Source organism: Oenanthe melanoleuca, chromosome 3, assembly GCF_029582105.1.
Source record: "Oenanthe melanoleuca isolate GR-GAL-2019-014 chromosome 3, OMel1.0, whole genome shotgun sequence".
NCBI classification, from domain to species: domain Eukaryota; kingdom Metazoa; phylum Chordata; class Aves; order Passeriformes; family Muscicapidae; genus Oenanthe; species Oenanthe melanoleuca.
In genome coordinates this window covers 71,486,812-71,511,652 of record NC_079336.1, presented here as the reverse complement: position 1 = coordinate 71,511,652, position 24,841 = coordinate 71,486,812, and the positions used below count along the sequence as shown (strand labels likewise).

At 39.4% G+C, this 24,841-nt stretch overlaps 1 protein-coding gene across 1 annotated transcript; it reads right to left on the bottom strand.

Annotated features, from left to right (window-relative positions):
* Positions 1 to 665: 665 nt before the first annotated feature.
* Positions 666 to 18,528, bottom strand: SFT2D1 (SFT2 domain containing 1). Its single transcript, XM_056486523.1, has 8 exons — positions 18,360 to 18,528; positions 13,142 to 13,228; positions 11,328 to 11,410; positions 7,922 to 8,003; positions 5,620 to 5,655; positions 4,814 to 4,872; positions 3,433 to 3,462; positions 666 to 1,376 (listed from the first exon to the last, which is right to left on the bottom strand). Exons 1-8 carry the CDS (start codon positions 18,420 to 18,422, stop codon positions 1,337 to 1,339), a joined length of 480 nt encoding a protein of 159 aa, XP_056342498.1. The 5' UTR covers positions 18,423 to 18,528; the 3' UTR covers positions 666 to 1,336.
* Between the last annotated feature and the right edge of the window lie 6,313 nt (positions 18,529 to 24,841).

Sequence of the window (24,841 nt, the reverse complement as noted above, 5' to 3'; positions counted from 1 at the left end):
CAGGACTATCTGGCCCCCTATCATCTGCAGGGAGGATGCCTCCCTGGCAATTAATTCATTGTTACTAAACAGTTAAAGGGTTGGAAGTCTAGCTACAAAATAATGCAATCACCCTGTGCACAGCTTCCCCAAAAGCTGTTGCTATGTTTTGCAACATACACAGAGATTTAACAGGAACATACTGTACCTCAATTTATCTCTTTAGCCTGAACTCTGAATACTAAAAACACTGAGGTTTTCCCCTTCCTGACACTGCTGATCACATCTTTTCAAAGCCATTTCTTCTTCTAGATTCAAACCAACTCAGTTTTGAACACACATAAGTAAGCACATCCATCCTGTGCGAAAAAGAACCTCCTGCAATATAATACCAACTATCAAACATTGAAGATTTAACTTTGCTCCAGATTAACTGGAGAGTTCTTAGCTGAAAAAATTAGAAATGAGAGCCTCTTACTGGAGCTAGGCAAAGTGTTAGAGTACTTCAATCTATTACCAGATGAAGTCTGTCTAAATGCTAAAAGAACCTTTAAGGTCACTTCTGCAAATCTATTGAACAAATTTGGATATAGTCATATACATACATTTATGCTTTCATATTTATTCAAGTGTAATGCTGAAATTTTCAGCCCTCTGTAGCTGATTCCTACATAAAATGCATCAGGCACTTTTAAAATGAATTTATTTCACAAGTCTCATTTATACATTAGCCATAAGTTCTTTTAGTAAAAAAGTATTTAGGTATGAAAGTATTTTTAAGAAAACAATTTAAAACACAACTTTTTTAATAGAATCCAACAGGTTTTAAACATACCTTTCACATTCTCATTAAGTTTTTTCCATAAGGCACATGTACAGACATTTCAAAGGAGCAGTTAATTACAACCTTCCAAATCTTTACAATGTTTATAAAACTCTGTCTTTGGAAAAGCATACAATGGATAATATACAAACATAAATGGCACATTGCAAGTTTTAGACAGAACTGTAAATGAAATCTTTATGCATACTACCCAGACCTTAGTGACTTGCCTCCACTGGGGAATAAACTGTTACTGGATACAAAGTAGTGTTAAGACTACTCTGCATGAAGTATTTAAATGTACTTTCTTGTTTAAAAAAAAGCCTGGAAGTTCCAGGGTAAACACAAACAATTCTCCAAATTTATTTAAAAACAGTTTCTAATAAAAATTATTTAATCTCCCAAGTGCAAAAGGCAAGGAAAGTACTAAATTCCTACTGGGTATTTCAGAAGTGGAAAAGTAGAGTTTTTTGAGCAAAATTTACAGTGGAAAAAAGTTGCCTTTTAAAGAGGACAGTGGTTCCTGGTTTTAATTTACCCTAGACAGGATGAGAAGCATTTAATCACAGCATCCCTTTAAAAAAGAAAAAAGAAAAAAAAAAGTCAGTTAAGATATTTGTTATTCTGTTTATATATACCTAAACCATTACCTATTTACAATTATGAAAATGGCAGAAAGTAAAGACAGATATCAATAGCTGACCAAATGCAGGATCTGTGTGTGAGTGCCTCCACCAAACCAGAACAGCCTCAAGCCCAGGCTCAAGCCTGGTCAGTACCAAGGGTTTCCCATGCTGTTTGCACTGCAGGCCATGCTGAAATGCAGACACAGCTGCCAGGGCTCTGAGCCACATGGGAGCTGGACCACCACACTGCAGAAATAAAGCACAGGCTGCAGGGCTTGAAGTGTGCACTGACACTGCAGCATGGAGAGAGCTGGTTCAGCCTTAAGGTTTGGAAGAGCTGGAGGGTTCCATTTGTTCAATCAACAACAAACTGTTTTCTGACTGCTGCACTCAGATCACTGGCTTTAGTCTCCTTTGTTTTCCCTTTTCCCAGAAAAGTAACAACTTACTAAGGAGTGGAATTTGCATTTGTTGCTAGTCAGTTTCAAAAATAAAGAAACATATATCATCACTCCTTAAAGTCACTTAGCTATATGGGTTTTGGTTTTGTCCCATTTGTTGTTGTTTTCATTCGGGTCTGGTTTGGTGGGGCTTTTCGTTGCCACGCCAACAGGAGAGCTACCATTAATTTAGGAAAAACAAATAGAAACCAACAAGCCCCACCCCAAAAAAAACCTCTGAACAAGTAAAATGTTCTGAAGAGCAAACCATGAATAGAAAAAAACCAAGGAATGATAATTTCATGAAATCAAGCAAAAGGCATACTTTAAACAATGACATAAGACTATTCTCTGGCACTTAGTATGGTTTAGATCATTGTTCCCATAAGAAAGGCAGTGTATACAACAATCTACAATTTTATAGTACCACTCCACATAAGCAAATAACTCAGTAATCCCTAAAGAAATCACAATATTACTAAAAGCAGTCTGTATGAAATTCAGTTCTTTGGCTCATAAAATGTAATAGATAAATAAACCTAAAGAAATTAACTGATGCATATAACTTAATGTTTTTCTATCAAGAACTTAGAAGTACTAAGTAGGGAAGAAAAAGTCAAGAGACCAGCTCAACTTGAAGCCATTAAATAAAAAAACACACAAAAAAAAGGAATGAACTGAGACTGTCTCACAGCCACTGGAACTATAAAAATTCAGAATACTACTTTTGACTGGGTTAGCCTGAGCTGTCAGGAATAGTAAAATGACAGTTTGAAGCCTGAATTCAGTAATTTTATTCACTGTAATTATCAATGACTATCTTAAATCTGAAGCTTTAAAAAAAAAGTACAGATTTTTTTGGCAATGCTACAGAAAAATACCAGATGAAAGGGATAGACAGTACTTTGTATTCTTTTTCCCCACACCTCTATATACCCAATGATATGGAAATGCTTATTTTTTTTAAAAAAAAACCACTGTCAGGAACACTGAACTGCATTTTACATGAATCATAGATAAAACAGATTCTTACATTTGATTACTTGCATGTGTTTTCACTATATGTTTGGTCTGCTTTCATTCCCTTTTTGTACACACAAGAATGAAAGAAAAGAGAGACACTTGCCAGAATGAAAATACAAAGTGTTCCCTTTGTCCCTCCTAAAAATGATGGAGGAACTCAGAAATAGACACAGAAACTGTCACTATGTTGTTTGCTTTTAACTAGGACCTCAGATCCATAAGTTACCTTTAATTTTAGTACCAGAAAGTCACTATTGCATCACTCTACTATTAAATCATTGGAGACAATATTTAAACAAAATCTTGATTAATTTTCAGTGGTGGAAACTAGAGAGAAATTTATTAAAGAGAAATACTATCTATTGTACTTCTATTTAAACCTTATATTAAGCATGACTTTTAGGTTCAGTGATACCATTTTCCAAAAATTAAAATAAAAGGGAGGATGTTATATTTTCCACACATGCAAAGTATTTTTTGCCCCTCCCCAGCATAAAGGTAACTGACTTTTGTTAAGATGGAAATTATTACACAGACTCACCTTGCAAAAGGAATATAAGACAGACTATACCTGGAAAAAAAAGAGGAAAAAAGTGTATTTGCAGTGTTCATGTCTGTCATAGAACCAAATTACTTCACTTCAGCCCAGCATTAATAAAAGCAACCTGCTGTAACAAAATTTGAAACAAGATTGCCTATTCAATTTAACTCTTACCCGAGAAAAGATGACGTGTTTGGACAAGAACTAAACATAGTGACAGGGATTTGGTGCTTTATTTTCTCTTTGTTTGGTTGGGATTTTTTCTTTTTTTTTAATGTAGTTCACACCTTCTACTGCACATGAACTTAAAAAAACAGACTTACTATTGCCAAATCTAAAAAGAATAGAGATTTCTGGGAAAACAGTACTCAAGATGATAGAGCTAACTTTTTCCAGCTTAAAAGACAATCTCAATTACTATGCAAATATACATCTAATCATATTATTTATGTAACTAAATACAGATACATGCTGTAGGATGAACAATATTCCACAATTGTGACACTCAGACAGCTGATAATTCTATTATTCTCTGAAACTTGCTTCTCACAAGCCTCCAGGCAGTGTTCTGCTCTCATGTCCAGCCTGATCAAACCCCAGGACACTTAACAAATGAGAACTGTCTGCTGCAAACACACAAGCACAGTCTGAGCTAGTGTTCTTCCCTCTATCTAGCACCATGCCCAACAGTCCCTGTCCTGAACAAATGGTTCCTTGTCCTCACACCCACGCTCAGTACAGACTCTGTGTGTTCAGGGCAAGTTCAAACAACAACTGTGGTCACCTTGGGTTGCCTGAGAGTGAGCACCAAGTAACTCACCTGGGACAAGGACACAAAGCCTGTATCTCTGTGGAAAAAGCAGTAACTTCCAGAACTTCTGCCAGGCTTGCAAGCATTCACCTGACTGCACTCACACACTGCCAAACCCAGCCCCTGAGTGCATTCATGGTCATCACAGTACCTGCTGCACTCAACTCACCCTCTCACATCCACCCACCCTTTACCCAGTATATTCCTGGGGCAGGACACATCCTATGAAAATGTTTTTTAGCTTCTTTCACTTCAAAAATGAAAAAATAGTTAGAATTCGAAAAAGAGGAGAGTATACTGTTACTTTTACAACACAGAAAAAGCATGACAATTTTTTTTCCATATATATTCCTTTCATAGGGCTTCACACGTTGCAGAATATACTTCAAATTACCATTTTTGCAAGATGATTGAATATAGATTTTGCTGGAGTTACACAACCTAGCTGAGAAAAACAGATTGAGGCTAGCATTTGGGCACACTTACATGTGAATCATACATATATAGGTTTATAATCATGCGGGTGCAGGGGCAGGGAGAAGAAATTAAAAGGGATTTTAAGAATCTTACCAGGTCATTGCCAAGAACTGCAATATGCAGAATAACATCGCCAAACCTTTTTTGTTCCACTAAAGAAAAATAAAGCAAATACTGCAAGTTAGTTCCTTTTGTACCACACCAGTCTATACTAAAAGCAATTGACACACACTGTTCAATCAAGAATTGAGTTAACTGACAATGCCTGAATTTCCTTGTCTTAATTTGCTGTTTCTTTCCCACCAACTCTCCATTCATTTGATCCATCATTCCATTAGCATCACACTATGTAAATCTTTTCTAGCTTTGAAAACACCTAACAACATCAGTGTTAACACTCATGTCACTGTACTTCTGCAAATATGGAAACTCATTCCAGTGACATATTTACTTCTAAGGAATGCAACTACAGTTAGTTTTCAATGAAAATGCTTGAAGATACTTCTGGGCTTTTTTTACTGTCTTAACCAGCTTAATATTCTGTATCCATGGCTTCTAAAGATGGCTATACACTCTCTGATATTTTCTGACAGAACTATGCATCACTGAAACAAAACAATATTTGAACTGGCTTTTCTTCATTTTTATTCTAGAGTTCTGCAGACTGAACCTTATGCTCTAGATTTTGTATTCTCATTTACATCACATGCAGGTGGAAGGATGCATTTGCTTTAGGGCCAGCAGGCTCATCACACCACCTGAGCTCAACTGCAGTTCACAACAAAAACACCACACACATGAACTCACCTTTCCTCCACCACTGAATCTTAAAGCTACAATACAATTAATAAACTAACCAAGATTGCCTTTCAGACAAAAAAAAAAGTATTCTCACTTACCCAGAATACAGCACACAGAGTCAATATTAGACAAAGCTGGAGTGAGAAGGAGACACAAAGAAAAAAAAAAGAATCAATATTCAAATACACAATGAAGCAAGTACAGTAACAATTTCCACGTTTTCAATGGGCAAGCAGCACTTGAAAATTGACTTATGAAAGAAGAAGAGCCAAAAGCTGTTGCACAGTGACTGTGTGATTAACTCCATGGAGTTTTTCAAAGCACAGTATGAGGTATGCATGGCTAGAAGGGCTGGGACAAATCTGGGAGCTGACTTGCAGAATCAGCAGGAGTATAAGCTGATGTGTGCACCCTTATGTGTTGGCTCTATTAAGAGGTGGGCATAGATGATAAAGCTTTATTGAAAGAAATCAAGAAATCTGATAATGGCTACTCCTTTATTCCAGTACATACTATCATTGTAAACCTGGTATTCTTAACACTTGTCTCTGACAAGATGTGTGCATTGCTATGAACAACCTTTATTAAAAACATCCATTTTCAATTATAGGATCTGGAAAATACAGGCTATGCCTCATCTGCCAATGTTTTTTCATCTGACACTAACGAAGAGTCCACTAGGGAGCAGCTGCCTCGTGAAAAAGCTCACATGAAGCTTTGTTCAAGGTCCTTAAACACTTTGGATAGAACATTACAATGATATGATTTACTATGCCAAATAATCACACCATTTGTGCAAGCTTAACCATCACTTAGAACTTTTCCACAAGATCTTATCTGGCTTCCTCCATTTTTCATTACACATAGTACAAAACAGAACAAAACAACAAATTAATTTTCACTTGAAAAAAAAAATGGTTGGTTTTTTTTATTGAAAGGAAGATTAAAATTCATCTGAAGTTTCCAAAACTTTAAATTTAGCAGTTCTTCTCTGTTTTACTGAAATTTCCATACTGAAAGTCCTAGCTCTTATTCAATGTTCATGCTCACTGTTAGATGAAACCTTTCATTCTCATCTTCCCAACTTTGCTGGTAGCCTCTCTGCACAGGTAGGTCTGTGATACTTGCTCTGCTAGCTGTTCTCTTTCCATTTCCCTGATGTGTTTTGTTTTTACAGCCTTCAAAGCATGTTATTTTCTTTGTCACCATGTCGGAGCACAGTGGATGACAGGATGATCAGAGCAAAATGATTTTTGTGCCTGCTGTTTTTAAGTGTCTGTCTTGGACTCTGTTTCATTGGAAAAAGCCCATAGCTGTAAAGTGTTGGAGAACTCATGCTCAGCAAATACTCTCCTACAGAGAGTAGTCTCTCTAGGAGAACTGGAGATATTGGACATCTTTAATTCACACCTACAAAATGTAACCTTTCTATGACTTGTAACTTGCTATGAGTTGAAAATAATGACAGAAAAAATTAAAAGCACTCAAACAAAACAAAACAAATTCCCTGAACAAAGTTTGGAGTCCAAGCAATGATCAAGTGATCTCCCCAAAAGACAGGGGCAAATGTAAGCTTCTCAAATGAGATTTTAACTATTTTTTTGTGTGAGTGTGTGAGAGGAAGAACATGCAACCTCCATATAACAGCCATCCAAAAAGAATTTATGAAGACTTTCTTATCCACTAAACTAGAAAAACAAGCTATATGATAGTGAGAATAGGAAAGCCAAGTACATTTCAAAAATAAAAGTTGAAACAAATCAGTAGGAACAAGAAAAAAATTATTAAACAGAGAAGCACCAAAGGGTTGTTTTAACTACCTAATATACAGCTTTGGGAGAAAGTTTTTTCCCATCCTCCCACCTGGAAGAAGAAATGATGGTCATGGAAGTAGAGGAGCCAGGGTTGTCACAATGGAGAATCTCAAAGCTGAACACGTGGCTGCCCAGACTTTGGGGAAATAAATTAATTTCCTCCATTGCTTTGAAAGTGCTGAACCACTGACCTTTACAGACCAAGCTGCAGCCAAAAAACAACTGTCAAGCTGTACCTGGGGGCACTGACTTTTCACAATAGTTAAAAAAGTCTCTTCCCATGTTCTTGAATAAAATATTTTAGAAAATAAATTAAAACCAATTAACCTGCTATTAGCATTTACTAAGAGATATTTTATAAGTAACATTTAAATCCAAAATACTAATTAAAGAATCATAAACAACAAAAACACTCATGTTCATAGAAAGGAGCTAGATGATCTTTGTGATATACAGCTTGACTGTCATTTCTCTGCAGAAGGAAGAGGCAGACTGAGAAATAACCTTCCTTTATAAAAGCATCAAATTTAGCTTTGAGGCTAAAGGGAAACTTTTTGATAAAAAGAAACAAAGACAGTATATTTACCAACATCACAATGGTAGCTATTAATCGTTTTGGATCAAACATTGCTTTCAGTTGCTTCAGTGGCCCCATCAGGAAACACGTACTAATAGGAGAGAAAAACAAAACAAATGGTAAATCACTTTCAAATAACTCTTTCTAAAAGACTGCAGGTAATCAACCAGTTTTCCAACAGACAGATGACTACAAAGGCTTTAAAAAAAGATATTTCAGTGCTTAGCAACAGAGACTAACTAGAACAGAAGGTGAAATACTCCATGAATTTAGCCCTGGAAACAGTTTATGAGTCACCCTTGGTCACGAAATTCTTTCCAAAATATTACCATAGTGAAAAAAAAAGTAACAGGCAAATATAAGAACACTTATATTGGTTAAGATAAGAGAGGACAGAGTGTGACAAGGATATACTTAAGGAATAACAGAAGAGCATAGAAGCAAATCAGTTTTCATGAACTGTTTCATCAAATAATAAGACATTTCCACTAATAATCTGTTTGATTGTGCTGAATGCCATTTATAAATAAAGATGATTAAGAAAGCAGTGCAGTTACAGCTAAATTTAAATCATGTTAAGAGATACAAAATGGGGGTAGATTAAACAATGACTATAAGCAGTTCTACATGGATTTAGAGATGGGTGGGTGGTCAAAGATGTTTTGATTGTTATTTTAAGATGGCAAGCACCATAATAGATAGAAAAAAAACCATGAGAAAACTCAATTGCAGAAGTAAATGAGATCATATCCAATATTTCAGGAAAGATAATGGGAACAAATATAGAGGTTAGAGCTTTTTACACTACCAAAACAAAACATTGTAAGTATAGCAGAGTTATCAAGTTGAAGTCCAGTGAATTTTGAAGTCTAGTGTTGAAGCTGTTATAATAACTGACTTGCAAAAACAATGTCACATAATAAAGACCAACCTGCTGTAGAAAATTTTTGTTCAACAATAATTTTTTTTTTACCCAGGCAGAATGCATGTAGCTACAATCAAGATTACAGGGAAGCTCTACCTCTTTTAGTCAAATTCAGCAAGGAGAAAGGCAGAGAAAAATTCAGTAGTTTGAATTAATCCTCCTGCTTTTTCCTACTCTGTAGTTAACTTGAAGGCAGAATGAAAACCATCAGCAACACCACATGCTGTACCTTTTCATGCAAAGAAATGCCATCTGAACTAAGAGTTCACAACCTCAGGAGCAATTCTCTGGCTTCAAATATTTGAGATGAGTCTCTTCCTTGTCATTCTGCTTTGTAGAAAACACAACAATTTAATGAGTTAAAATGCCTGTAATCTTGTGGTGGTCTGAATGCTTTACTACAGAGCAGAAAACCTGTCTAATTTCTTTTCTAGTCATTCATTTTTACATGAAACAAAACAGGGAAGAGTTTGATAGAGCTTCCTTCTGAAACCAATCATAAGCCTTCTATGACAGAGAAAATATGGGAATCCACATTCCAGGCAGTAAATAGAACTCAATTTTTCACATCCAAATATTCTCCTATCAGCACCTTTGCACTTGTATCTCCTTCACTTTTTTTAATCTGATGTAGACAGACCTCAAATGTCTATATTAAATGGAAAAAAGTTATCACAATTCAATAGAAAAAGAAAAGTTGTAAATTCACTGCAATGCAAATTATTTTTTTCTCAGTATTTTTTCATCCTGTGCTGAGCCATAAAATTAAATTAAGACCAAAAAAAGGGGGATGTGAAGAACTAGAAGAAAATATGAGTTAACTAGTGGAAAGATAGGGATAAGGAAAATACAGTGGTAAAAAGGAGTTAAGTTTGGTCACATAAAATAGGCAGAAAAATATAGAAAGCAAAATGCTTTGTTTGTAATCTGATTCATATTGAGAAGACCTACAGTACAAGAGCTGCTCCAGAGATGAGAAGAGATTCCATACAGAGCAGAAAGAAAGGCTGGAAAAAAATTCTAGACATCCTCCAGTTAAACAGAATAATTCTTTTAGATACACCATTCTGTAGGAGACATACTCATCATCCTTGAGAATAATCAAGTATCATTGTTTTCATGTTCATAGTTTGAAAACAATAGTCAAAACAAGCTAGAAGAGACTAAACAGGCTAATAAGAGTTTTGGTTTAAATACAGACTTGCAAACAAGCCTGGAAAAGTTTAAATGTGCTTGCCAATTTGGGACTTCATTGTTATCTCCTACTGTTCTTAGAACACAGTTGCCTGTTTTTTATATCCAGAAGGACAACTGAAGGAAAAATGGGCCTCTTTTTTCTTCTAATTTTAGCTGGAGTGCAGACTAAAGTTTCTCAGCATTCTCCTCAATGAAATACTAGTCTGTAAAAACTTTCCTCTTAACTCAAGTAGACTATGTTTCTAAAAAGCTCATTTAATTTGAAGAAGTGAAAACACACTCAAAGTAACAGGTATAAACAACACAACCAAAAAACCTCTCCCTAAACCAACAACAAAGAATAGAGAGTAAGATAAGGGAGAGAAAGGTAAACACATTTTGTCTTGTTTTAGAATGAGATGGAATAGTTTTACAGTTGAGACTCAATGTCAGTATAGACATTATTGTCTCCTAAGAAATTTATTGAGGAAAAGCAGTATCTTCACATTTCTCAAATGTTAGTGTCACATTACCTGAGTTCTAAGATTAAAAATGCTTTGACTCAACAATTAAGTTACTTGACTAAAATCAGAGTCCATGAAAGTCAAGACCAGACTCCATGGGGTTTGAGTCCCATGACCATGCCTCAACTACACTAAGATAATAATAGGAGGACAAACAGAAATTGAAAATACCTTATAGATATTAAGTTCTTTCTTATATGTCTTTCAAACTGTGAAATGAAAGTTTTCAATCTTAAGAGGCCCCATTCTGCAAATCTTTTAGGACTAACCGTAACATGGAACACTTCAAAGAATCTGAGAGTTTAAAAATACACTATGAGCAAATTTTAGATTCTGTCTTCAGCCTTACAGTCAAAACAAGGATTTCCTGAATGTTTCCTTTTTGAAAGTTTTCTTGGAAGCAGGATGATCTATTTTAAAAGCAAAAAGCTCCTTCCAGTAACACAGAGGGCAGACAACCAGTTTGCCCCTGAAGCAGAGGTACTTCTGTACCTGGCAAAAGGACTTATTAAGGACTTTTACTTTGTAAAAAGTACAAAACATTCAGCTAGCAATTTATTATTCATACTTCAGATAGCATTTGTGATGTGTCCACAAAGAGGCGTGTAAGTCAACTGTTAAACAACAGTTTAACAACAAAACCTAAAAACAAACAAGTTTTTCTTATTAGCATTCAATATAAAACAATGTTGCTTGTACACAACATAGACAGCACTCTAGAGTAAAAGAAAATGGAAATGTAGCTGAAAAGGAGAGTACTTTTTTAAAACCAATAACTAAGAAAGCATACCTGGCGAGTGCAGCAATATTTCCCAGGGTGTAGAACACTGCAAAAAGTTTGATCCCCTTTGGGAGCCATAGCAATGCTGTTCCCTATAAAAGACAGGTTATTGATGCATTTGCAGTTAGTTAATTCAATTTATTTAGATTTTATAGTCTACAAATACAACTTCATACTATGAATAACATCATTGTGACACACTAACAGAGCACACTGCTCTCAGAGTTGCAGCAGTCACTACCCAGCACACTTCTATTGCCACCTGCTGGCAATGTGCTGGTTCACTGGATTTCTAGATATTTTTACAACTAGGCAATGTCTGAGCACATTTATTTGTACTATTTATATCCTATTTCACAACACTTTCACTTTCATTACAATGCCCCATTGTACACCCTACACCTCTGTGCACAAGATAAAATATCACAAAGCTGCACTAATATTCTCCTCCAATCAACCATTTGGGCTTGCAGCCTAAATACACACTGAGGCTGAAAAGAAACATATTAGAACTCTTATTTCCAGATACCTCTTCTTTCCAGTGAACTTAAAAAAATCCAAAGCCTACTGCTAATCACAGTTCCCTACTGATGATCAGGGAGAAAAGGAATAATAGAAAATGGACCTTAAAGATTACCTAGATACAGCTGCCACTGCCATGGGCAGGGCACCTTCCAGTGGACCAGGCTGTTCAAAGTCCCATTCAGCCTGGCTTTGAACAGGGCTGGAGCATCCACCTGTTCTAGTGCCTTGCAATAAAGAACTTCTTCCTTATATCTAACTTAAATATCCCTGTTTTCAATTTGTACCCATTACTCCTTCTCCTACAGTTCCTGAGAAAGAGCCCCTTCCTGGCTTCCCTGTAGGTCCCCTTCAGACACTAGAGGGCTGCTATGAGGTCTCCATGCACCCTTCTCTTCCCCAGGCTGTACAGACCCAATTTTCTCAGTCTGCCAGAGCCTAAATAGAACCTCCATTAAAAGCAAAACAAACTGATCTGCACACTGTGTCCTGAAAAAACCCAACTAAACAAAAAAGCAACTGCATTCTACTGAATTGCAATTTGAGTGGAAATCTGTGGAGAAAAGAAAGTGAAAGAGGGAGGGAGGAGAAGGAAGGAAAACAGAGAAAGAGGAAAAAAAAGGGGAGGACTTCCCCAATGTTTTTTCAGCTGCTCCTGGGAGTTTCCATGCAGCTGAAAAAATGCCTTCTAGTGCAAGTTACCTGGGTCAGATTTTGACAGAGCCAAGCAATTAATAGATCTCAACTCTTAACTGCAGGCTGCAGACTCCTGCCAGCCCCTGAAATTCAGGAATGAACAAATGATTTGCTGACTGTAAAACCGCCAGGAGGGCAGCAGGTTTTTCAAGTGTCAACACACAACCACAATCCTCATCTATTGATTTGTTGAGTGTGACATGCTACAATTGTGGTTTCTTCAGCCTTTACAAACCTTTCAAGGTTCCTCCCTTTTTTTACCTTTTATTGGAGAGAATAAAAATAAGATGGGTACACACCTCTTTCCTAATACACCAGTTACAAAAAAAGAGTGTATTTTGTCAGTGTTCAAACCTTTTAGTAAGAAAACGTATTATGCTACAGTAAAAATGCTCTCTTCTGTAATTGGAAGAAAAATGGCCAAAATCATAATTTACAGATCAACAGAGCCAATTATCCATTTAATATCCAGTTAAATAAATAAATAAATACAATATTTAGAATGCAGGATAAAACAAACATGGAATCACACATAAAAGGAATATGAATGCGGTTCAACTGTAGATCAGTAATAAAGCACAAGGAAAAAAAATAACTTTACTTACAAGAAAAGAACACACAATGCCAGCAACAAAGCATATGGCAAACCATCTGACTCGAGTACCAAAGCTGAGTGTTGAGGCATCAAGGACCTTAATAAGAAGACAAGAAAAAGAGCATATTACAAATCCAGTTTAGAACAATCTAAAGGACAATTTTTTCTTTATCACTATAATCCTTAATTTCAAAATAATTTTTAGCCGGAAATAATTATTTTACCTTGCCTAACAGTTGCCTGTGTATTAATTCTTTCATATTACAAAATCATATTATCTATCTGGAACATATGGAAATATATTTGCAAACAAACAAAAAAGACAAAACTCATAAAGGTATATCCTGGCATGCAAGCAATGTTGCTTCGCTTACAAACTGATTTTTTTATCTCCACACAACTGAAAATAGTCACATATGTACCAAATCAAAAGAATGAATGGACCTTCCAGCAATTTGCTGAGGAATTAATCCATTTGTGCAACACACAGGTTACTATTTGCCACCTTTTCCTGTTACTAGAGAGGATCCCTAGTACATATTAATGCCAGTATCCACTGCAAGCATTACAACACCAATTACTGTTCATATTACCTTCCTGAAGGTGTAGGCAGATTAACACAGTTTGTCTCATCAAACTAGGCTAACTTGCTGAAAGGGAATATTTCACTTCCTGCTTCTCCAGAGTGACTCCAGAACATAATGAGCTGAGCCCCCTGACACAACTCCTGACATGAGAATAGAATTAGTGCTCCTTCTACTCTGATGACTTGTCTAATGAGCCAAGCCAGCTCTGCAAGCTGTCAGAAAAGCAGCAGGGCTGATGTAAGGAAAGAGGCAGGGCCATGTACCTGGCAGAAAGGCCCCTTTCAGCAGAAGTGATTTGGTAGATATACTCAGCTCATCTCCACCCATGCTGTAAAAACAATGCATTTCATCTTACTCCAAGTCACAATTAAATTCACTTTCTGTTCTAGACTGGCCTATTAAGTGAACTGTTGCTTCACTTAGCAGCTTAGATAAAATTACTTTAAAAAACCAACTTTCCTGTGCATTCAGATGTCACAGGCAAATTCATTCTCTTGTTATCTAGTCAACAGGCATTTTAATCAAGTCTTATTAACCAAATATACCTGACAGATGAGGTACCCAGCCAATGAGTATGACATTTCTCCTTATCTCTTGAGAAATTTCTCTTTCAGGCAGTGGTAAACTAACCACGGAAATTTGGTTAGAACAATTTCACATCTGTACAAATAAAGAATCTGTATCTAGCTTAATAAAAAATTGCCATATGCATGCACACCTAAAGGTGCTGTGATGACAGGACTTTCCAAAGGTCAGAAGGTGCAGCTTACCTTGTTAGGTCCAACACTTTATCCTTATGTATGCATTAAAAAAACAAACAAAAACAGTAACTGAACCATGGTTTAGTATTTAAAATCATATTTGATAGTCAGAGTGAATAGAGATAGTGAATTCCTGCATTTTTAAGAAGAGTAAGAATAGCTGGTAGCACACAGCTGAAGATACCCATTCCAATCATGCCTTTAGTTACACCTATTCATGCAACTAATCACAAGCACACACACAAGAGTAAAAATCCTTTCCATCTGTGTTCAGAAATGAAGTGTAGATAAGCCAAAAATATAAGTAAAACCAACACACACATTATAGCTTGACTAGAGAACAGGGAAAGGATGAAGATAAATCCTTTATTCAGGTACATCAGGCTCATTGCTGCCACTTACTGCTCTTCTACTTCTAATCTTATTATCTAACAGTGTTCCTGAAGTCACTACCAGGAGATTTCATTCTTCAAATAAATTTGAAAACACCTTTATCTTAATTTAAATCCTTAACAGTTAAGAGGTGGGATAAAAATCCAGCACAAGAAATAAAAGAACAAGAACACAAAGGCTTGGAGCAAAAAATACCACAAACCCCAAAAAGTTTGACATCTTTTATGGATTTAACTCTTAAAAACTGATTGACAATATATGCACGTGAACTACAGGAAGATGAGCTGTGGCATGAGAGCTGCCAGAGCATTCTGTGTAATAATAAAACTAAATACATTAAATAGCATTAAAATGAAGGCTCATTCTTCCAACCATTCCCAATGATGTCACCATTTATGTTTTCAAGCTGGACCTATTTAATGCAGTGCTTGAAATCCTGAAACTGGGGATCTGGCAATACATTTTCTTAGTCCCTAATACCTGAGGGCACTGAGGGGAGACCTCATTGCAGTCTACAGCTTCCTCATGAGAGGAAGCACAGGGGCAGACACTCATCACTTCTCTGTGGTGCCCAGAGACAGGACCTGAGGGAACAGCTGAAGCTGTGAAAGGAGGTTTAGGCTGGATGTAAGACAAAGGTTTTTCACCCAGAGGGTGTTTGAGCACTGGAACAGCTCCCCAGGGCAGCCAGCCAGAGCTCAAAAAGGGTTTGCACAATGTGCTCAGGCACATGGTGTGACTCTCAGGGATGGTGCTGTGCAGGGCCAGGAGCTGGACTCGATGGTCCTTGTGGGTCCCTTCCAAGCCAGGATATTCTACAATTTATACTTTTTGGGTTTCATGTAAGCAATGGAACTAATTGGCTTTCCAAGACACCCGTTTCGTGCTGCAGAGAAGCCACCTTGCTGCAGAGGTTGAGTTACAGATACACAGTTCAGCTGCATAAACCACAGACACCAGCTTGTGCTAAAATGTGCTAAAATGCCAGGCTCACTCTAGAAGCTGAAGTTCTGACACTGCACTATCCTGCCACACGTGCTGCAGGCAGTAATTTCTATACTAGGGACCATGAGACACCCCAAGGTAACAGGATGAAAACATCCTAACACTGTTACATTTATTATTTATTATTGATCTTTTCGGTAATGAATTCCCTTTTAAAAAATATATTTAGAGTAATGGATCTAATTGCAACAAGGAACAACAGCTGGTCATCTGAAGAGTTCAGAAAGTATGGAAAGACTTCACTGAATAAATCACACAGTTCTTTCATTATAGACTTGTCTTCTACTTAGCAGGAATGACTTGTGAATTCATGAAAATGGTTCTGCAAAAATCAAGGGAAAGAATACAGAGATATCTATGGACAAGAACCATATGATGGCTACTACACAACTATCAGGCATTCCAAAGAGAGAGCCTTTGTTTTTAGCCTGACACATGACTCATCTGCAGAAAGATGATGAAAACAGCTTAAGATTTTAAACACACAATGCATAACCTCATGCTTTCTTTCACAGCCCCACCTCTTACCAAGTGTTCCTCTCTGCATGGGTGCACACACTTTTTTGCTCTAATACACACACTTTAAAAATAGTCAGCAGCACTCAGCTCTAGATTTTGTGAATGTCACATATGAATTTCCTCTCTAAAAAGAGGCTTTATCTCCTCTGTTCTACAAACACATTGCTAGCTTGAGAGAAAAACACAGCTGAGAAATTGCCTGACCTAAACACTTGACATTTTTTAAGGTCAAAAGGTATTTATTTATTTTAAAGATCTTTCTGGTTCATCTCAGAACAAAGCTCATTTGCACTGTACCAAAGACACATTTATAAGTTTTCTTCTATCATGTACCAGACAGGCTGTAAGTATAGGCAGACTTTTCTTATTTAAAGTCTTTTCTGGCTATAACAGCATCATTACATGCAATAGTGAAATCCTGTATAGTTTAATTACTGACATTAATAAAATTAAACACATTCTTAGCTCAGTTCTCTCCACAGGATATAAACCTCAAATATAAAAGCATTAAATATGTAGGCAATTATCTACTGATTGCCACCTTAAAACAACTATCACAGCATCAAGTAAAGGAAAACTCTGTGCCACTATCATGTGCCTTGTGTGAAATGTGCCTGGTGATGGCAGAATAATCAATTCTCTTGGAACTGAATGGAGATTAACAGAAATGTAAGTATTTCTTTAATAATGCTGAGAAGAGCAGAAGGCATCCCTCCCAAATGCTGGCAGCCAGTTCTGGTGTGAAAAGGCACAGATTCTACACTGGATCTTCCAGGATCAGGGACACAATTTAGGTGTTTTGCTGTGGCAGAGCGGCCAAATTAATGAACCTTGAAGACCAATGGCAACTCAGCGCAAAAGCAAGTGAAGCATGCCAGCAGCAAGCTGCTACAACTAACATTATGCCAGCTATGCTCAGGTTGTGCTGGTTCCCCAAGGTTTGCTAGCCACAGCTCAGATCCCAGCCACATTCCAGCCTCCTCCACCATGCTCCAGCAGCCTGGAAGTAGCAAGCAGTGGCACGATCTTCCTTGATGTGGGGCACTTTGACCTGCAGTCACATGAATTAAGAGGGAGCTAAAGAAATAAATGGTTCTTTGTAAGCATGCTCAGCTTGGCTTCATCCTAGAGATTAGTTCTCAGGAATGCATGGTCTTCAAACACAGTAAAAACGGAACAAAAAAACCTGCTAACGTGAGGAAGAGGGTGGGAAGGAAACAGAAAAAAAAGCCACACTTAAGAAGTAAGGGGCAAAAAGTAACTTCAGTAGAATGCATACAAAACTATGTTTGTCTAAAGAAAACCTTTGCTTCTGCAAATTTAAGGGCATAAGGGAATGGAGAAACAATTTACACTGAATGGCAGACTCAGTCGGGTTGGAAGGGAGCATAGTATTTTACCTGGTCCAAACTCCCTGCCCAAGCACAGGAAAACCTTGCAGAAACCGAAGGACCCCAAGCCACCAACACAGCCAAAACACCACACAAGAGTTAATCTGCCAAAACTCATCCTCGGGACAGAGCCCGCTGCCCACAACCCTGGTCCCTTGGCGCACACTTCGGTCTCTGCTTTGCCAGCCCGCTCTGACACGGTGGGGCGGGCAGCGCGGGGAACAGGCCGGGGCAGGGGGCAGGCAGCGCGGGGAGCGGGGCAAAGAGGGGAGCGGGGCAAAGCGGGGAGCGGGGCAGCGCGGGGAGCGGGGTAAAGCGGGGAGCGGGGCAGCGCGGTGTGCAGGCCGGGGCAGGGGGCAGGCAGCGCGGGGAGCGGGGGGAGCGGGGAGCGGGGCAAAGCGGGGAGCCGGGGGAGCGGGGAACGGGGCAGCGCGGTGTGCAGGCCGGGGCAAGGGGCAGGCAGCGCGGGGAGCGGGGCAGCGCGGGGAGCAAGGCAGCGCCGAGACACGGAGCCGGCCGGGCCCGGCGCCTCCAGCGCGGGGAAGGGAGAGCGGGCCCTCGCCGGGCCGTACCTGCGCCGTCAGCCCCTGCTCCTCATCGTCCTGTCCGGCCAGCACCCGCCGCAGCTTCTCCATGGCGGGCCGGGGGTCGGGAGGGAACGGCCGCGCTCCGCCGCGGGCCGCCGGCCCAACCGGGAAGTGACGCGCGCCCCGAGGCGGCGGCGGGGCCGCGCCTGCGCGTTCCCCGGCGCGCCGGGTCCCGGACTCCGGGAAGGAGGAAGGGCTGTGTCCGCCCGAGCCCGGGGAAGGAGGAAGGGCTGTGCCCGCCCGAGCCCGGGGAAGGAGGAAGGGCTGTGTCCGCCCGAGCCCGGCTCCATCGCCGCCCGGGGACCGGCCTGCGCACAGCCGCGTGACTGAACACACCGCGGGTGCGCAGGGCCCCGGCAGAACCGCGTGGGACACGCTGGTGCTGGGGCACCTCCTGCCGCTGGAGCATCAGTTCTGCCCGTTGCCTCCGGTTCTGCTGCTCGGCACCACCGAGCACAGCCTGGCTCTTCGAATGATGCTCAGGAAGATCCACTTGGATCAGGGAAGAACTCTGCTGTGCAGGTTCCTAGCAGTGGAACAGATTGTCCCGGGAGGTTGTGCAGTCTCCCTCACTGGATGTGTCCAAGCACCACCTGGTGCGGTCCTGTGGCATCTCAGCAAGCTTTAGGTCAAGGCTAAAATTAATAAATGAAGAAATACTTGCATGAAAGTAACCAAACAGTAGCAAAATGTCACCTGAGCCAGACAGCATTGCCCATACATCGCGAGGACCTGCGCAGGGAGGACAGTGTGTAAGGGAACAACATAACCATGACCCTGCAAGAAAAGGAGAAAGAATGGAGAGGGTATATGAGGGTGTGTCTGAGTGTGCACTGCCTGGAACACACAGCTGTTTCACTCCTGAATGAGGCAAAGCGATTGTTTCTTTCTTGAGCAGAAGCTCATCATAGTTCCCCAAATGTATTTTTCCTAGTTTCTCTGCTCAACAGAAATTCTTAATTCTCTGTTCAATCATGAAATACCATGAGATAATAATTACCTTGCCACGAAAAAGAGGCAGTTTGGAAGGCATATGTTGTTCAGTGTTTCTGCACTGATGAACTTTGGCTGATAAGGCAGCAGGATCAAAAAAATACTCTGCTTTTCTAAAAAGGTAAAATTATTTTGCTAGCATAAGTCAAAATAGCTGGTACAAAGTATCATTATGGTTTTAGATCACAAACCTACCTAGCTGAAGATATTTTCTGTTTTTATGATGACAGTTATGGATTTGCAAGCCTCAGTTTTTCTATTCATAAGGGATGGTGTGGTTTGCTTACAAGTTTCACTGGTTCTTGACCTGACTGGTTTGCATATATCTGCATCTAAACTTGAAGCTAACTAGAAAATCCGCTAAGTAATGATTTCTTCCTGAAAAATGTGTGAATTCAGCCAGCTTACTGAATTGATGCAGTTGGTGGCATACTTTTAATGTACACAGAGGAGTGTCTGTACCCTTCAGTCTTGTAGCTCTAACAGCTGTAAACCTGTAAACACTTACTCCACAAAAATAACAGTTCTGTGATTGCTCTGGTCATATGTAGGATTCTAATGTCCTGTATCCCTCCCCACGTTTGTATTCTTTACCTTTGGAAATGGGATATTTGAATGAATACTGCTGAAAGGTTAAGGTCCAGGATTGTAAGGAATGTTAAATAAATGGTCTTACAGAGACCTACTGGGAGCATGGTAGAAAACAAAATGTAGAGCTGCTCTGGGGATTTGCCTATTGCACTTGATGAGATCCCCACCTCAATCCTGCTGTATGGTGCAAAAATCTTACGTTACAAAGCAGCAGCTTCTGAAGGTCTCTGAAGGGAAGGGAGCTTAACAGTGGGGAATGAATGCCCGTCATATTTTTTCAAAAGATCCTCTAGTCCTGCAAAGGCAACAATTAACATCTTCCAACAAGCCCTCATTGCTGATAGTGACAGGTAGTGGTGATCCAAAAACAAGGAACAAGGAAGCAAAAGCTGAAAAAGATATCCTCTTTCTTTGCCTCAGTTCAGGAAACCCACGTTTTCTAATTTGTCTGCAGAGCAGCCTAAATCATAGACCACATGGTGGCTCCATCCAGCTTCATGGTAATTGTTTCTGCTGTGATTCAAACCTTCCCAGATCCAGTCATCACTTCTCTAGTGACACTAAATTACCTCACTCATAGGTCTCTAATGTAGAAAACTGAGGCATACAAAAGCCAGGTACAGATGAGCTATTTCCCAGTGGTGCTTGGCAGGCACCTGGTAGTACGTGTGTGTGTGATTCACAGGAACACTGAGCTATTGCAAAACTTTGGAGGGAAAGGTGAAAGCATTTATTGGCTCACTGTGGTGAAAACTACACATATGCAAAGAAGTACCAAACAGCCTTGTGAGCTCATCTCTGTGTGGCATCATATGCACTCAGATCAGGTAGTGCAGGTCCTTGGTCAGCTGAGACACTACTGGATACCCTGCCAAATCTTTGAACACATTCCTGTTACTAACAATAGTTCAGCTGAGAGCTGATGCTGATGTTCACCAAGTTACAGTGAAACACACAAAATAATAGGTTACTGATCACACTGCTGGCTTTCTGCTTTGCTTGCAGGTGACCCATAGCATCAAGTGTGTACAAAAATACCTTGTAACTGTTGCTTTGCATGGCTTCCCCATGAAGAAACGCAGCAATTGTTTTAGGATTTTAAGTCATCCAAGATGCAAGGAGATGTGGTATAGCCAAATCGTAAAACAGGAACATTTAGATAAACTTGCCACTCCCTTGGCATTGAAACAAATTAAAATCTGGAGATCTCTTTGTCCTGAAACTGTGATGTCAGATCCAGTCAGACTGCAGTGACAGATTAGAGGAGATTAATATCTTGTCCTGTCAGGAGACACCTTTAAGGTTTCACACTACCACTTTTCCTCTTGAAAGAGGCTACTGTTATCATTTACATCACTTGATACCATTCTGAAAAGGCACCTCTTCAGTTAATACATACCTTAGGACAAGAAATACAATATGAAATTATTCCCATCAGCCTATATTCTATTTTTATCCCATTATTATTTATCCTATTATTTCTATCAGTCTGTAAATCAACATCAATTAGAGCAAGTTACAGCAATGGTTCTCCCCGAGTAAGTTATGGACTAAATGCTTTTGAAATTACTAAATACCTTCCAAATTTTAAGTGATTTACTTTGTACCTTTACGTTTTTTCTAATGCAATGGACCAAATACAGCCACCATGTAAGTGCTGCCATAACTGACACTGCCTTCTCTTGCACCAAAGGCTGGGTTTGGACCAGTTATTTCCATATAAATTTCACTTAATGAGAAAGACTTGACCCAGATTTCAGACAAAACGAATAAGCGGAAAATTCCTAGCCTTGTTGCCATAGTTACTTGAAACCTGCTGTTAAAGAAGGTGGGAAGAAAGGGGGAAGGATGAAAAGTAAGAGAAGAAGAGAGCAATAGCATGATTAGGCTTAGGCCATGTAATAAAGAGAGGTGATGATCTGGAAGGAGCAGGGCCCCAGTGATGACACTCAGAGCAGGTTATCCAGAAAACCAATATTCCTGTCTTCTGGCTGCTATTGAGCTGATTCCATTGGTTATTTTTAAGTGGTTACCACAGTGACTACATGCAATGCACTGGTAGGTATTAGATCTGCAAAGGCAGAACGGGATTGGGTGGGGAGAGACTGACTTCTCCACAATTAATTTAGTAAAGAAATTGCCTAATATTAAACGTTAGACTGAGGGCTTTTCTACTTTATAGACATTATAAAGCTTGCAGCAATGTCTTGCTCAATCACAATAAACTTTTTAGCCTTTGTGTAAGTTGGCAGCAGAAATACTCCAGCTCTATAGAAGCAGAACTGCAGTCATACTGTATGAGGCAGTGAGCACTGTTCTCCCTCAAATGCAGAAAGGACCAATGCACCCTGTGAGAGACAGGCTGAAAACCTAAGAGAGCTGGTAACTGTGCTTGTGAATATTTCCTGTATTACTGTTTTATATTCTATTGCTAACTTTAATGTCTGTCACGTGAGTGTGAAGAAACAGACTGTATTCAGTAAGGGCTTTGGACTAAGTGATATGAATGTATCACTCTAATAGGTTTTTTTATTACTTGTCTCTATCCCATCTTTTTATTCCTGCTCTTTTTGACTGCCTTCACATTCTTAGAGCTGGCATGTAAAGCAATAACCTGTGTCTGCACCCATAACAGTGTAATGCAGATTCATGTACACTAGAAACACACACAGTTTAAGTAAATGCATTTGGTAGTTTGATGCTCTATATATTAGTTGGATCATAATACAGTTTGTACCAGCATTCATGCAAGAACCCAGGGAAAACTCTGCAGTAGTTGTAAGACTGGTCTGTCCTAGTCTAGGACTGCATTTTCTAAGCACTTTATTTCCATGTCAAAACCTGTCTTGGTCCCAAGGAGAAAACTCTCCCTTTTTTACTGCCTTCTTTGTCTCTAAACTTACTAAGACTTACCCCCCCCCACCCCCAATTCTCTGATATGCTGTACTTGCTCACATGACACCATTGTGCTTTGTAAGGAGAACAAAAGGTAACCCTCAATGCTATGGAGAACTATGTTTTACCTCAAGTGTGTTTTCTCTGAGAGCTGGCAGGCTGTATGGGTAGCACGGTGGCCAAGAGATTTTTCTGCTGGTTTTAGAGTAGGGAACATTCACCTTTATTGAAGTCTTAGAAGTAAAAATCTCCAAAACTAACCAAAAAATCCCAAACAAAAACACCAAAACCCCCCCAAAACACCACCCCCCCCCATATAGCAGCATAGACTAAAATAATTATAAAGCATGAGACAGTTGTGTAAGGTTGAACAAAATTCACTATCAGTAGGTGTTATTACACTCATTAAAGAAACCTTGCAACTAATTCCTTTTCTTCCAACCATACAATTATGGTTATTGCTTTCTATCATGTAATTACCATGCTAGCAAATCATTTCCACATTTGAACATAAATCATCAAGCTTCCAGATCAAGGACACTCAATCTTGCAATAGCAGAAGACATTGTGAGCTACTTTGATACCATAGGCAGTTACAGTCTTGAGTCTTCCCTTTAAAAAGTGACTCAAGACATCTCCAGCTCAAACTAGGGAGAAGAGGGAAAGACAGACTGAGAGCTTAGCTGGTACTCTCTCCCACTTGAATTCCTAAGGGTTTTGCATTCCTTACCAACAGTGCAGCAGGACTTGCTCAGAAAGGTGAGAAATTCTTTTCTTCTGAAGACATCAAAGAAGACAGCAGCTGTTGCTATAGCAGTAACCACTGCAGCAAGCAAGGAAAGGCCACGTGGTTCCCAGTCTTACTGTGGTGGAACAGAAGCAGAACACACAGGGAGCACAGCAGCACTGGTTTCTAGTGACAGGACATATCCTACAGATGAAAGTTGTTATTAACCAAGCTGTGAAATTAAAACCAAGTAGGCATTTCAAAATAATAGCAAGTACAGACAAGCCCTATAATCTTACAGATCAAACGCAAATACTGAGCTCCAGCTTATAATTAATCAAACTCACACAGCCCCATTCTTGCATCCAGTGCTACCTGAGGGCAATATGAAAAGAACAAAAGGAAGCCATTAGTACCATTAAGGTATTCAAACTAAAGAATATACAGATCTCCAGTCCTCTTTAAGCTATTGTTCCGCTTTCTGGACTATCCCAAGCAGCCCCCTCCTAAAATGGCCATATGCTACTATGTTTCAGTGTTTTGTGGCATAGGAGTAGGGTGCAGATTAATCATACAATTGTTTATTGCAATAATTCCTTTTAAATAATATTCCAAAAATCCTCTTACTCCCAAGCACCTTTAAACAAAGAAATGGTATGTAAATAGCTTGATAAATAATGCTTTGACTGATGCAGGGCACAAGCCACTTGGTGGCACTCTGCCCATAAAAACTATTTTATTCACTAGGTAGACTGGCATACAGTGGAAATCCAGGCCAGACTGTATTTCCCTTCCCAAACAGGGCCCAGTCCCTTTCCATCCTATGGAGAATGCTTTGCTGCCACACCTTCCCCCTTTTTAAGTCTATATGGACTGCAGTAAGCAGCCCTGGTTTAACATCTCAAGGTAAAGCCCACTTTGTCCCTGCAATTCACTCTTGCTCTTGTCCCATATGAAATAATTTAACCTTTGTCACAGTGAATGGCTAAGGGGAAGAAAGAAGGAGAAAGGTAATAAAAGTATGGTGCAGCTACGAGGAAAATGCAAATGGTAGTCGCTGGGTAGAGAAGCAAAACTAATCAGGAACTAATGAACAGTAACCAAAGCAGGAGAGAGTAGAGCCTGTACTCCAAGCTTCATGCAAGAGCAGCATAACACACTTCACTCCTTTGAAGTTCAAACTCGGTTGTAGCTCATTTTTCTCTCCAGAAGTAATATAACTGTAAGGTGCCAAGATAATCAGCTGTCCTTAGCTGCTTGT

What these genes read in the sequence shown, in the direction of transcription:
- SFT2D1 (XM_056486523.1), bottom strand. Translation starts at nt 18,422, where the DNA reads ATGGAGAAGCTGCGGCGGGTGCTGGCCGGACAGGACGATGAGGAGCAG. An exon ending in GCATTGTGTGTTCTTTTCTT is followed by an intron (nt 11,411 to 13,141) that starts GTAAGTAAAGTT and finishes TGTCTTTTATAG; the next exon opens with GGAACAGCATTGCTATGGCT. An exon ending in AATATTGCTGCACTCGCCAG is followed by an intron (nt 8,004 to 11,327) that starts GTATGCTTTCTT and finishes CTCTCCTATTAG; the next exon opens with TACGTGTTTCCTGATGGGGC.